The sequence below is a fragment of the Opisthocomus hoazin genome, chromosome 4 (assembly GCF_030867145.1).
Source record: "Opisthocomus hoazin isolate bOpiHoa1 chromosome 4, bOpiHoa1.hap1, whole genome shotgun sequence".
Classification (NCBI taxonomy): domain Eukaryota; kingdom Metazoa; phylum Chordata; class Aves; order Opisthocomiformes; family Opisthocomidae; genus Opisthocomus; species Opisthocomus hoazin.
Window position 1 is genome coordinate 82,542,162 of NC_134417.1, and position 15,095 is coordinate 82,557,256.

General features: G+C 42.2%; 1 protein-coding gene across 3 annotated transcripts in view; it reads right to left on the bottom strand.

Moving 5' to 3' along the window:
* WDR37 (WD repeat domain 37) overlaps nt 1-11,148 on the bottom strand; it is a 50,729-nt gene extending 39,581 nt beyond the window's left edge. The window contains exons 1-3 of one of the 3 annotated variants that reach the window (XM_075419722.1): nt 10,943-11,148; nt 5,603-5,634; nt 1,610-1,787 (exon numbers count right to left, since the gene is read on the bottom strand). In XM_075419722.1, the coding sequence (XP_075275837.1) occupies nt 1,610-1,747 (138 nt within the window). In that variant the 5' untranslated portion in view covers nt 1,748-1,787; nt 5,603-5,634; nt 10,943-11,148. Of the gene's footprint in view, nt 1-1,609; nt 1,788-3,488; nt 3,558-5,602; nt 5,635-10,942 lie in introns of those variants that run through there. The other 2 variants (XM_075419724.1, XM_075419725.1) reach the window with 2 other exon arrangements.
* Nucleotides 11,149-15,095: the final 3,947 nt, after the last annotated feature.

Below are 15,095 nucleotides of genomic sequence, written 5' to 3' on the forward strand. Positions count from 1 at the left end.
CAGCAAGATTATGAAAGAAACTAGGTTATCCTACAACTTTTGAAACAGAAGAAGACACGTAGGAAAGGTTTTCAATCCATTTCTCAGAGCCTGAAAGCATAAGCAAATCTTAACCTGTCCTAAAGTAACCAGCATAGTAAAACACATCCAATTCCTTTACTCTCTTTAAAGTTGGCATTATTTAAATTAGGTTATTAAAATACCATGTAATAATGTTATGTTTATCTGTAAAAGTACTTATCCAGATCTCATGCAGTTTACAGCTGCACTGTGAATGGGCATTAATGCTCTCTACTCATTAGAATCTGCCACTGGCTGTCCAAGGTTAAAGGTCAACAAAATTAAATACGATGCTACAGAAAACATTTATATATTAAAGCATAAAACACTTACAGAGTTTGGTAAGAAATACTAAAACAGCTTAAAATTTTGTTTTACTACACAGAAGTGACAGCATGCCTTGACCTCTCAGCTGCCCTTCACCGCTTTCCTGAAGTAAGGCTGTAATAGCCCAAACGCATGAACAGTTTTCTATGCAAGTACTTACAGTCTCCAACTTCCAGATGACTACAAGCAACAACTTCGGCTCTGTTAGTTCCCAGAAAACTAACACTGCAATTAACTGAATAATAGATTGAATTAAAAAAAAATAATAATAATCTGTTGCAACACTGAGAAAACACCAGGTTTTCCCTTCCGAGTATCTGCAGAATCCAGAAAGTGAGGTTTCTCCTAGCCGAACACCATGAGTATTTCAAACCACCCCTCTGACAAAAATCAAGTTTTGCATCACCTTTGCCAGATCCACATGAACACTGCATATTCAATCTGACAGTAAACAGTTTTCAAACTGCCATTTGCTTATCTTTGGCAGCACTAAAAAAAACAGTTCCTACAGGAGCCCTACCTACAGTTAATCTCCATATTGTTAGGTGAAACACTCCAAGTGGCTCCAGATTGCGTCCACTACACAGACTGACATGCTTAAGAAAATTACAGAAGTCTGTGGTGGTTGTTCTTTCCCTTAAGTTTAACACACAGAAGATTGCACCTTCATTTGAGCCAAATCAAAAAAAAAAAAACCCACAGCGCACAAACAAAAATTTAAGTCAGTTCACACCTCTGTCAAGTAGGCAATATTTGTTTACTTTATAGAAAGGAACACAGAACAGCATTCCCACTAATACCTTCCCCGTCAGAGTCATAATAACAAATATACTGGTTTATTCATATTCCTGGGTTACTACTATTCTAAATTCACACTTCTGAAATCAGGAATCTATCTTCAGCTTTAAGGAGGCGGGGGGAGTTGGGTGCACAGTGAAATAAATAAGCTATTTCTTTGTATTTCTTCATGGTTTTATCATTCATGTAGATATACACAAAAGCCAATAAAAAGCTCCACAGGTCCGAATACAACCTGAAACACTGTCAACATCCACATCAATAGTTTCCAAAGGCAGTCAGCACTTACAAGCAACAAAGTCTGCTGTTCCTGCAGCGTTACTGGACATACTTCCTTAACTAGGTTTATTTAATTTCTTCACATAGAAAACACTTCTCATGAAAAAGTTCAGGAAGTTATCCAAGCAGCAGCGTATTATCTTACCTGCCCTTCCAACATGTCTCTCTGCAGTCCTGCCCGTTCTTGCTCAGAACTGTTGGTTCTTCGGATTGAAAGACTGTGCGATTTACGTTTCTGCTTTGCTTGGCGAGCAGATGCACAACTTCCACTTTCTATTGGCATTACTTCAAAAAAACCGCTTCACAGAGGCTCCTATGATAAACTAAGGACAAGCATTACACATCACAAATTGCTCTGTCAAACTAACCAGAGTTTAAAATTTTTTTCTCAAAATAGAAATATTTAGTTCTACTAAATTTTGGAGTTGTTTGGGGTGTCATTAAAAAGAAGGGATCCCTATTACTTACAGCTATTCTTTAAACAACATTAAGTTCAAAAACACATATGCATGTACATAAATACAGTGCAATCACTTTTGCACTGCTTATTCACTAGCTAACAAACCTCCACAAAAGGAAAACAAATTCCATGACCTTGCTCATTTTGGAGAACAGTAGCAGAGACAGCCCCACAATGCTTCCAGGAAACAGCTATTAGGCACACTATATTTCACTGAAATGCATGCAAAATTAAAACCCAGCTGGAAAATGAAAGCAAACAGACATGATAATTTAGGGACACTGTCAGATAAAAAAAGATATTATGCAACAGTAAGTGTTAGCATACAAAATTTAATAATGTGCTTGTCTACACATAAGCAGAAATTAATTTTAATGACAGAAAACTACTTTCCACCATTTTTGACAGCTCATGGTTTTACTTTCTTGGACAGTTAAAGTGCCCAGGAACTTCTGAGAAGAACTTATGACTTACCAGGTGGTTGCTGTTCTTATTAATTTTTGTCGGCTTGTTAAAGTCGAATATGCTTTTTAGTATCTTTAAAATCACCTGACAGTATCACCAATTAATATTACCATGCATGATCTACTGCTTTCCCCTGTTTAAGAAAAATCAAATCACGTTTGATTTCTTGCATAAACATGGAGAATATGTTCTTTGCTGTCAAAATCTTATTTTTAAAAAAAAATTAATTACTGGATTTTTCTTTAAATTAAACCTGATATTCAACAGAAATTATTTTTTGTCTCATACGGTACCAGTTGTTAAACATTTCAAAAGTTTTAAGACTGATTACTCAAAATTTTTCAATCATGAACACTGAGAACAAAACAAAAAATCATTCTCCAGCATAAATGATTTCTGAAACAACAATTACAACTTAAAATAGCTGCAATAGTCTGCAAAGGAATAGGAGAGCAGAGTTGGCAAAGCTAACAGAGCAAATAAGCTTCCTTTTAAATAAGTTGATCAGAGAAATTCAAACCAAACCCAGGACCACTTCCAATTTAAGATCCGCCAACACACTAGATCTCAAGCTAGGAATGAGCACCATCGCTATTAACAAGATCAGGCACTAACCAGTTTGGTGGTTCTGACATGCTATTTTCAGCTTTTTAACATATCATAAAGCCAAGGAAAAGCATAGCTCACTAAAACCACAGTATGTGCCATGAATAAAAACAGCTTTAAATTTGCTTTCGTCTTAATATCACAAAATGAAAATATATAAGATATTTAAATTTATATAAAAATGAGACTAGATTTAGTTAAGGTTTTGATGCCCATCCATCTCAAATTTTCTCATTAAAAAACTTGGCATTTTAATTAGCTTTTGGAACACCTGAGTTCCAGTAACCTGACATCAATTTGATAGTGAATCTAAAATAAAATTCAGGTTGCACCAGTATCTTGTACTGCACTGAAATGATTTTCTTAATTTCCTCTGGACTCTGCACAGTCCTCCCCTGCACCTAATCCCATCAGAGCTTTTTATGTGTGATTAATCAGTCTTAACTAATTAGCTATGTTCACAAATTAAAGAAGAAAGAAGGGAAAGACCTACCATTAAGTGGCTTCCTATTTGACTAGATTTCTTTTTTCACTGTGGCTAGGTTCCTCTGACACAGAAAGAGAGGACTGAAATATAAAAAGCCCATCCCATAAACCAGTTATGGCCAATTTTCTGTGTTTCAATAAGTATCTTCCTGTTCTTGGACATATGGTCAACAGCTAGGAACAGGTTTTCAGCACTCATCACATTTCTGTTTCTTTTCAAAATCTGATCAGATCTCAAACACACATATATTCTCCTCTCTCCCACCCTCCTTTCTATCTTCCTTGGGAACCACTCCTTCAACAGCTTTCAGTTTACTGGTTTCTGCAGTGTTTGGATTACTTTCTAAGGCCCAAAGCACCAAACTGTGTGCACACACACAGATGTGTTAAACAGTTCTCTATCTATACAAACACAGAGTTACATATAATCATATAAGTCAGTTGACACTGTTTCACTTAAGATCTGTGAAAAAAAAAACCCAACTAATTTCTGATTCCTGCCAGATATAGCTCCTGAGCTGCAGTTATACACAGAGACACTAACATGGTTTATGTCTTACCGGGCATAACTCAACTTCCATTTGCCCTCTGCTGCCAAGCTGCTTCATTTTAGATTACTTTACCAAGAAATACCCTTTTCGCGATTGCTTCACAGAATCATACAATGGTTTAGGTTGGGATGGACCTTTAAAGGTCATCTAGTCCAACCCCCCTGCAATGAGCAGGGACACCTTCCACTAGATCAGGTTGCTCAGAGCCTCGTCCAGCGTGACCTTCTTGAATGTTTCCAGGGATGGGGCATCTACCACCTCCCTGGGCAACTTGCTCCAGTGATTCATCACTCTTACCGTAAAAAATTCTTCCTTATGTCCAATCTAAACCCACCCTCTCTCAGTTTATAACCATTACCCTTCGTCCTGTCACTACAGGCCCTGGTAGAAAGTCTCTCTCTGTCTTTCTTATAAGCGCCCTTTAAGTACTGAAACATCAAAATAAGGTCTCCCCAAAGACTCCTCTTTTCCAGGCTGAGCAACCCCAACTGTCTCAGCCTTTTCTCACAGGAGAGGTGTTCCAGCCCTCTGATCATTTTTGTGGGCTCCTCTGGACCCGCTCCAACAGGTCTGTGCCTGTCTTGTACCACTGGCTGTGACTGGATATGACTGGCTTCCTGGGCTGCAAGTACACATTGCTGCCTCATACCCAATTTTTCAGCGCACTCAGCCTCCAGCCCACACTGATATTGCAGGTTGCCCCAACCCAAGGTGCAGGACCTTGCCCTTGGCCTTGTTGAACTCCATGAGGTTCACAGGGGCCCACTCCTCAAGCCTGCCAAGGTCCCTCTGGACAGTATCCCTTCCCTCAAGCGAATCAGCTGCACCACTCAGTATCAGTACATAGAGATATGGCAGCTATACGTTCTAGCATGTAGACTTTAAAGGGACACAGTCAAATGCATGAGATTACATTTTCACATAGCGAATCTCTCACATTAACTACATGAAGGTTTCTACTTTCACAGCTCATAGGCAAACAGAAAAGACAAGAACCACCTCCGCTATTGTATCTATTGAGTAGCAGCACTGCACCTGCAGCCAGTGTCGCCGACAGTAACTGCACTCTCCTCATGCACCAGCGTGACCACATCACCCATGCACTGTTCCGGAGAGAGCAAGCATGCACGCTCCTCCCCAGGCTCTGCAAGAGGGAGCACACAGCCATAGCGAAGCTGCAACCGAAGAGGCAACAAGCAGGCATGTGCATACAGAGGACAGGACGGAGAAGCCAAAGGGCACTAGCTTCACTGCCTGTAGTATGCTCCTGAATTCCACCAGAGCCTTATGAACTTTCAGTAAGGGAGCAATAATTAGAGAGTTTTTGGATCCAGGATGTAAATTCAGTTTTAAAAAGTGACAGTGTCCCTTTAAATATTTAACTTCACTTTGATAACTTCAGATATATTTTGATGCTAATTGAAACAGTAAGAAGCTATAGGTGTTTCAAGTATAGATTTAAAAAAACAGATCCTTGGCAATATGATGCTAAAAAAATAAATAAGGTGCTCATTTCTAGCAGTTACCTGATTCCCCTTATTATGTAAGGTTTTCAAACAATGAAAATTACCTGTCCAGAATATCAGTGTCATGTTACATATCCTATGAAAACCATATTAAATATTGATTAGTGAAACAGTCAGTAGGATACAAACCAGTCAAAGTCTTTCACATTTTTTAAACTTTTGTAGTTAGAACACACCACACAACAGGAAAGGGGGGTGAGAGAAAACACCAACACAAGTCAAGGCTAAGCACCAAACTGCAGTCAAACAAAGTACAAATAAAAGGCTTCAAAACAACCCATTACATATTGATTGTCAGATGTAGTTAATCATAACTTTTGAGTGTTATAAATGGGTTCTGAAAAGATAAATTCACTAAATTCACTTTCCTTCTACCTAGTAATTCCACAAGTAGGATGAAAAATCACCAAGAAGTATGGGACTCTTGATTCCTGAACCAAATGGAGGTGAATTCACAAAAGCTAAAAATTAGCAATGAAGAGTAAAGAGAGCTGAACAAAAGTACTTTCACAGAAAAAAGCAAAAAACAGAAAAAGGGAAGCATGTTGTATTATTAAACTATACTCAATAAGGGTGGCAGTTCACGAGTACTGTATTATTAAAAAGTGAGCTTACAAGACATACTGAGCTTTCTGCCCAATCGTTTTGGAAAATGCTACGTTTGCATGGTGTTCTCCACACAGTGATTTGTTAAAGCCTAAAGAGAACGGTACCAAATGAATTTCCGACAAAGTCAATCAGCAGAAGTAGGGGAGAAAAACGTGTCCTAGAAAGCATCTAGACCATAGCTGATTACCACTTTCTGAATGCAAAGATACTTCAGTATTTCTGTTACACTGTTTAATTAAACTCACAGCATATTTTACAGTGTGTTAAATTAAAGTTCTGCCACCTACCTTTCTGTAACAGATGTTACCATGTATTCAGTCACAGGAAATATTTCATCAGAGTAACAGTAAAGAGCAGATGTGTAACCAATTACTGTTTTATTCAGCTACAATGGAGAAATGGCACCAGAAGTGCACACATTCCTCTTACTAGAGTTAAAAATTCACTGCACCAATCAACTAACTCTACTTGCCTACTTCTTCTACTCTTGAACACAGAACAAGCAGACTGATGAAAGGAAAGAATTCCTGGGGTATGCATGCTGTTGAAGCCAAGAAAAACGTTTTAAGAAGTGTCAGAGCACAGACAGAATGGCTACAGTATTGCACTTCCTTTTTTGTTCATTCAGGACAACACACAGGTCTGGAAAGCGAAAGCATCAGGAAGTTTTAGCAACATCTCTTACTCAAGATCTCCCTGCTCCATTTTGTTTGGAGTTTAGCAATAGTAATACTCACTATTTAAAGGATTATTTAAAAAATAAAAAAATAAAAAACAACATACAAAAAACGGAAACAATTTTACTGTATTTGTGTGTGCTCTTAAATCCCTTAGTCTCAGGTCTCTCATTTTCAAACACGGTTTAGAACAAAATTTCCATGTATACCACATAAGAAACAAAGGCTTTTTACAATAGTAATTATTGTCCTGTGCAACATTAAAACCTGAAGATACAAAGATGCCAATTAACGTGGGTTTTTTCCACGAAGCAGGGAGGGAAAGGGGAAAGAGAGGAGAATGATTACAGCTATCAAGTTCTTAATTACATGTAACTCGGTTTGACAGCATTACTCATGAGTTAAGGGAATTTAAGTATCAAAGTATGCCACTACATTCTTTATTAATATGCAGATAAATCAAATTTAAAGGAGTAAAACTTCCATTTTAAGGTCTTCAGTGAACAAATTGTTTCAAGGATGCTGTATATTCAAGTGTCATCAATTACACGTAAGCTCCAAGAACACAGCATGCCTGAGAAAGATCAGGCTAAACAGACTTTTTTGTATGACTAGATGTTTTTCGAAAGATAAATATTTAGGAGACAAAACCATTCCAGATCATCACAGATGATGCTAGAACCACTGATAAGTGTGCTCAAACCTTCTGAAATCCACTCGAGCATTGCAACATTGATTTTTTTTTTTTTCTAAATTTAGTGCAGCATACTTTCAAACAAAACTGGATGTTCCTCAAAATGTAAAAGGGGAAGGCATCCACCGCTGAAAATGTGACAGCCTCCCTTTGACAAGAAAGCATAGTGAAGAAGATGCACCAATGAATTTTAAGTATGTTATACAGCTGGAAATCAACAGTAAAAGCTTTAACACATTAGGAAGTATCTACTCTGACCAAGCTTCTAACACCAATATCAAAGTGTCAGCCAGCCCAGTTTTGCTGCGAGTAAGCTTTGATCTTGCCAATCCAACTAAGTCAGCAAATGCTGCAATCATACCAAAATGCAGCGCAGGCCTAGCCTGCCGAACAGTCTACTAAAGTAAGAAATGACATACTCAAACCATACAGACTTATATTAACTAATATTAAACAATAATTATCAAACTTAGATGATTTTTTAAAATTTAGAATATAGAAGAAACCTGCCTGGGTCCACTAACAATCATCAGATGAAGACCTGCTAAGTGAAATTGCTGACATCCTGAAAGCATACAACTTTCCTTTGAGATCTGTGCCACCTACGCTCGCTCGGTATGCTTGCTGTTTCAATTAGTTTAAAAGGTATGAGGTACTACATAACCTCACATGTAACACTAGTTACCTATGAGTATATATATCAGACCTTGTTTTATTAATAGGTATCGATTAGCTGACTCCACTGAAGAGTTCAACAGACAGCATCAGGTCCTGCTAAATTACTTAAGCTGGTTAAATCCTAAAAACACGTTTGAAGGCCACTTTTATTTCCTTGGCTGTTTCACAGACATTTTAGCTCCCATTCCTACACTAGCAAATCCCTAATAGCTTAGAAGTAGCCTACATGGTATGCAAATACAAGACCTGAGGGTGAGGAATCCTAAGGAAGTTCAAGAGCAAAGGTGATTTAACCAGGTATTTGCTTAAGGAAGCACTGCACTGCATTCAGAGGCCAGCATCCTACTGTGCTAGTCTCTCAACAAACAATATTTAAGTACTTATTCTCAATGTACTAGATAAATTGCTATTATGCTTTTATGCAAGCAGAGTGACCTCTAATGTCACTGCTTTTCATTTAGGAATATATTACTTGCCCATAAATTAGAATCTTACTGCTTAAGACATCAACAACTTGTCTTACTGCTTAAGACATCAACAAAAGCAAATAACTTTGACACTAATTATGACACATTTAGCAAGCTTCTCTGAAGCACCAATAAATAGAAGCATTTCCTCATATGGCCTTCCACATGAGAACTACCAGATCTTTCAACAGTACGTGGAACAGCACTGCTAGTACCCAGTCCTTCCATCTTGAAACACTAAGCCATTCTCAAAATAGCGAGTATTACTCCAGGATGACAAAACAACAAATCACCCTGGTTTGTAAGGAGGCCATCCCGATTCCTGTCCATTCCTCAGTGCTCACTAACCAGTGGTGGCACTAACAAACTCTACCCACAAAGGTCTGAAGCGGTGGCCTCCAGAACAAGTCCCACACCCCAGCCTTCAACTCACAAGACAAGCTACCAGTCTTAGCTCCAAGACTTAAAAATTTCACGACATAAAACAACCCCAATCTCATCTCAAATGTGTAAAATACGATACCACTTAACTTCTCCTTACTTGACACATACTAGTTCTGGCTTCTTTTAAAAACACTATCACCGCACTCACAATATTTCTCCCGGGACCATACTAACACTCTCAAGCATTTCAGTCCATACAAGAGACTGCATCCTTTAAACAAATCCTAAACTTCAAAGAAAGATGGTGGAAAGGCATGTCTACATTAGAGAGACAGTCTCCTCCCAGAAAGCGTTACCTTTAGATTTAACACCATAAACCTAGGTTAGGGACAAATGTACATATAAACACCAGGCATTAAAAAAAAAACCACATTACAGTGGACTCTGCCTTAAATTCTAATGTTTGGTACAGGCATCTTTTCTTAAAATAACTGCCCGAGTCCACAACACACAAAGATGCATTTAAAGTTATTACAACAACACACATTAGGGCTGACACACACCGGATCTTATCTAATGTAAACTACTCATTAGAAAACACAGCTGAGGATTCCTGAGGTTACCAGCTCACTTTCAAAAATATCATATAAGAAATGCCAACTGCAGGCTTGCTTGGCAAACAGTTTGGGAAATTCGCTCAAGGAGAAAGATACTGCTGTGATGTTGCAAAATGGGTGCCCGAACAATAGATGTTTCAAGGTGTACTCAATGACACTGAATCACTTCACAGAAGCTGTTCCACCAGTTCTTTACGTAAATCTTCCATGAATGACTTGTTATATCCAGCATACTTTAAAACGCAGTAATGAAACAAACTTTGACAAGCTGGAAGATATAACAAGAGGGATAAAAGCACACGCACAAGTTTTTCTTTTCTCGTAAACACCAAGACGTCCTTGAATAACAGTTGAAGGCTTAACTTGAAAAAGTTGTCCTCACCTCTGCATAAGCACAACCTTTTTATCTCATTTCCTCCTACAACTGGAACCTAACATTTACTCAACCTCTGAATACATTAAGCACGTTAATTCTTCCTTCAATTTTGCTTTCATCGGTTTTAGGTCAGGAAAAGAGAGAAAGACTGCAAATGGCTCTTTACAGCCATAACTTTTACCCATCTGGGATGGTTCCAAGTCACCCTCCCGCTGCCGAAGGCCAGATCTACCCCGTCCCACCACCAGCAGCACTCCCCGGCTCTGCAGCTGCGCCCGCTCCAGGGAACCCGGGCGCTTCATTTCTGTCTGTCGGTACGCGTGTCGGAGGACCCGCACCCGGCCTGTGAGGTAAGGAGGCACCGCGCTCGGCCGGCCCCCAGGACACGCAGCAGCACACGGCCGAGCTCAGCCAGCAGCCTCGCCGCCTGCAGACCTGGAACCGGCCCTATCGCCTCGGGCTGGAGGCGTTCAACAAAATCTTGGGAAAATCCCCGGCCCACAGGAGGGGAGAAGCAGCCGGGGTTATCTGCTGTTGTTTCAGTTTTTAAGAAAGAACGCGCAAGCCGTTCCACGCGGAAACAAACCGCGGGCTGGGAGGGGGTGCCGGGGCCGGAGCCCCGCTTTCACGGGCCCCGCGAGGCGGCGGCACCGCGCAGGCAGCGCCCGCTGCCCCCGCGCCTCCCCCGAGACCCCCGGCCCGGCCCGGCCCGGCCCTTCCCCTCCCCGCTGCTCCACCCGCGCCAGGCCGCACCCGCAGCCCCTCGGGGGCTGACGCCGGGGGGGGGGGGGGGGGATGTCTCGCCGGGCGGGAAGATGGCGGAGGGTCTGCACCCCGCTGAGGGGAGCGGGGAGAAGGGGCGCCGCAGCCCCCCGCACTCACCTGTCAGCCACAGCCGGGACGGCGGGCGGGAGGGCGGGGGCAGGGCCGCAGGCGGCGGGGGGAGGAGGAGAAGGAGGAGAAGGAGGAGGAAGAGGAGGAAGAGGAGGAAGAGGAGAAGGAGGGCGGGAGGGGCAACGGCGGCAGCGACGACCCCGGCGCCGCGCTCCGGCAGCGACCCGCCTCTCCGGTGAGGGCCCTCGCGGCGACATCCGGCGGCGGGCGGAAGCGGCCCGCGGGCCGCACTCGGCGCCATGGCGACGGGCCGGTTACCGGGCGGCCCCCCCCAGGGCGGTGGTCGCTGCCTCCGGCGGGCTGGGCTCTGCCCGTGGGCTCGGAATTGCCCCCGGCCGGCTGGGCTGGGGCGGACGACGTGAGCGCCGGTGGGCCGGTGCTTGCGGTGAGCTGAGGCGCGGTGCCCGCCGCACGGACAGAGCCCCCCGCGCCGCGGTGCCGGCTCCCAGCCCTGCCGCTGCGAGGCGTTCGTTTAATGCGGGCATTGGAAAAGCTGGGCTGTGCTCCACCCCGGGTGCGGGGCCGCCGTGAGCTGACAAGGGGGACGAAACTTTGCCGAAAGGCCAGTGGAGCGCCTTATTTTTTAATATAGAACGGCTGGGAAACGCCAAATCTGGGCTTGTTCTGCTGCATCCGCAGACGGTACGACAGAAACAGTGAAGCAAAGCGAACCGCGACCTTCCGCAAGCAGGCTGTTCGCTTTGAAGCTGACAACGCGTAATTGAAATGTGATTAATTCCTTTGCCGGTTAACACTTGGAAGAAGCCTTCACCTAAAATCCTCATTCATTGTAGCAGACTGTGAAAGTCAAAAGAGGCCGTTGCCTAATTATTTTCTCTCTTCTTGCAGATTATCTAGCTGCCTCAGAAGAGGTCTGCGAAAAGGCCAGAAGAATGTGTGCCTCCGAGTGAGGGCTGAAAATATTACTTTCTTTTCATGTGCTTCCCAGCTACCAGTATGCCCTGCTGTTCTCTTTTGTCTTCTTTTTCCTTTCTACCTCCTTCTTTGCAGCCATGTCTTAATTGCAGCTGCATTAACACAGTCAAAAATAAGTGTGTTTTACCTGTTTACTAGCATCTTTTTCATCACTGGAGGTCATTCTACAAGACAACCAGCCTAACTGGTCAAGAACTTCCCATAATTGTAGCCTGTGCCCTTCTCCAAAGCCACCAAAAGGAGACAGGAAGGGAGCAAAATGAACAGCTAAATGACTTTAAGGAGGGGAACAGCGGGGAGACAGAACATGCGAAAGAAGACAGGCAAGAGGTAGAACAGAGTGGCCTGGGACGAAGCCTGGACACAACCTGACACAATCTGACGCTTGGAATTCTCTTCATAGTTGGTGCAGGTATCTTGGCCATCTTACCTGACTCACAACTCCGGTCCTCAGCTCTTCAGTTCCTAACCAAACATTTGTTTAAGCCTCATTATTCCTACCACAATTACTTCATCCTAATGTAATTCTACTGTAATTACTTCATCCTGATGTACTTATACTGCAGCATAACAGTTTTAGCTGTAAGTATGAAGGAAAAAAATGCCGAACAAGAGCACAAGGATCCACGTTTGTGATTTCTCTGGGAAAACACGTGGTAGCTTTCTTATTCTGTGGGGCAGCTCACTCTCTAGCAACAGGGAGCAATACAGAGATGATGATTTCTTTTTTTTTTCTAAAGAAGAAATGCAAAATACTGCAATAAGGAAAGACGGGCTTAAACAACTTTTTCCTTGGTATGGGGTGACTCTGACCTGAAAATTAACAGGACTTCTACAGGCACAGTTTCTTTCTCACGAGAAAAGAATGGCAAGTGGCCTTTTGTCACTCCAGCCCTGTTACTGGTTTGGTTTTGTCATGGCACTACAAGAGTAGCAGGCACTACGTAATGTATAGTAATGAGTACAGAACAAAAGCCTGCACCTGCTTTTCACAAACTACTTCTTTTAAAACCAGAGACATAGATAGTAACACAGGAGCCTAGGGAAACAGGGCAGTACCAGTTAGCATCTTACCAGCAGCTAAGCAGCTTTTTTGATAGGCATTACAGTAAACAGAGTGGCAAAAGTCAGGTTGTCCTGGACATCACCTTCCAGACCTACTTCTGCACCCGTGGCTGGACTTGAGAAGACAAGACACGAGGCTTAGGAAAGCAGCAACAGAACACAGTACTAGCTGAACGTCTCAAATCGAGATTTTCCAAACCTGTAAACATAGCAGGAGAAGGCAGAGGCTCCTGTCCAGAGCTCAAACCAAAGGAAAGAAAAAACACACCTAGAGGAGAAAATCACTCAAAAGTTATTTCTTCCTTCATATAGGAAACCTAATAACTCCTTCCTAAAAAAGCGGTTTCCTCCATCATTAATCATCACCTTGTGCTGTACAAAAATATTTGGCTGTTGTCCATGATAGCACTCCTTCCGTCATGCTTGAGATAGCAAAACTAAATGCAAATACAACATCCTACTTATATATTTAGCATACATGTATTACATTTTTACTACAAAGCCATCTGTCTTCTCTGAAGCGAGCTGAAGCCAACCCACTTTCCTGAAATAGGCCTTTTAAGAAAGAATGTTCAAGCGAACAACCGCAGATTAGTTAAGACTGGGAGGTGTTTACCTCCCAATTCAGATAAAACCCAGGCTGGTGCTTGCTCTGCAAATAAGTGTATCACTTAGGCAAATGGTTTTTGAAGAGCTGTGACTCCAGGGCAGGAGCAGACTTCTGAGAAGGATTCTTCAGGGACACTGGGAGCAAGGCTAGCTCTGTAGCTGCGAAGGGTGAGCTGGGGGTCTTGGGCATTAGAACAAGTGAACAGGAAGCTTGGAAAGAAGCAGGCTGCATGTGGAGGGTGGGAGCTTATGCATTCTAGAGGTGAAATCCCAGGTTTGTTTGGCATTTACTTCATCCTGTGGTTGACCGTTTTCTTGTTTAACTTGCTGGAGAATTCAGATGTTTTCCTCCTGTTTGGTGGGGTTTGCATTTCCCTTTATCTTAGTAGACAGCAAAATTATGTCAGTGATTTGCAGCTGGTGAAATGAGAGACTTCCCAGTGGTGACAATAAACTGCTTTTCCCTTGTTAGTAGAGTGGGAACAGTCAGCAGACTTCAAGAGATGCATAAATGAAATCAGGTCTCAAAGGAATATGTATGTCATGTCAAGCATGCTTCTGTTTACGTGGGGTGGAGTAAAAGTTCTGAGGTTTCAGTGAAATGCAGACCATTAAAAAAATGAGGATTTTTTATTTTCAACACATATAGCTTCTTTGAAGGCACAAGGCAAGTCTGGAAGGGAGCAAGAGGAAAGATGACATAGGTGACATAAAACATCTGATCCTGAAAGTGGCTTTGGTTAAAGGCTTGGGAGGTCTCCCCCTTGTCTGTTTTGTGAGAAGGGTTTATTTTGGCACTTGCATCGTTTTTGGCTGCCTTTTTACCTCTCATTATCCACCAGGACTTGTCAGACATGGTGCTCACAATCAGCGCTCCCGGTGAAGTGCTCTGTTTGTCTGCCCAAGACAGGAACTGTAGTTGTTTCTGACAGTCACGTTCTAAAGTGCCTACACAGAAGCTCTCAATAGTTATTACTACAAAAAAAAAAATCTCTTTACCCCATTATCTACAGGGACACTTTTCTGATATCCCTCCACTGTGTAGCCTGCATGTCACTGTGTACATCTGCTCCTTGGTGTATGTGGTGCATCAGCTGTGCCCCACGTACAGACCCCATCTCTTGTTTTTTAGGGTAGAATTTTCTATTCCAACAGAGCTTCACTCTCAGGAGGGTTGGTTGTTAACTCTGCTGCTTTCATATGCGATGCTGGTTTGTGTGCCCATCTCAGTAGCTAGAGTATTTTTCATAGATTTGTGTAGCTTGTATTTGGTTACACTGGGAGAATGACAAAAGAAAAAAATGACCAATTTTTTTATTTTTGTCTAGAACAATGAAACTAGCAAGTGATCAATATGGTGAAGGATGTTCTCTGTATTTCTACAAAGCTCCATCTCCAGTTACTGTGTTTTCATGCTAAAACGCGACTCAGGATAAAAGTAATCTTTGTACCTTTTAGTCCGTTCTGAGAGTGCATTAGTGTTAACGTTCTTGTGCTAATGAATATTACATTTGTAATGTATTAATGAATA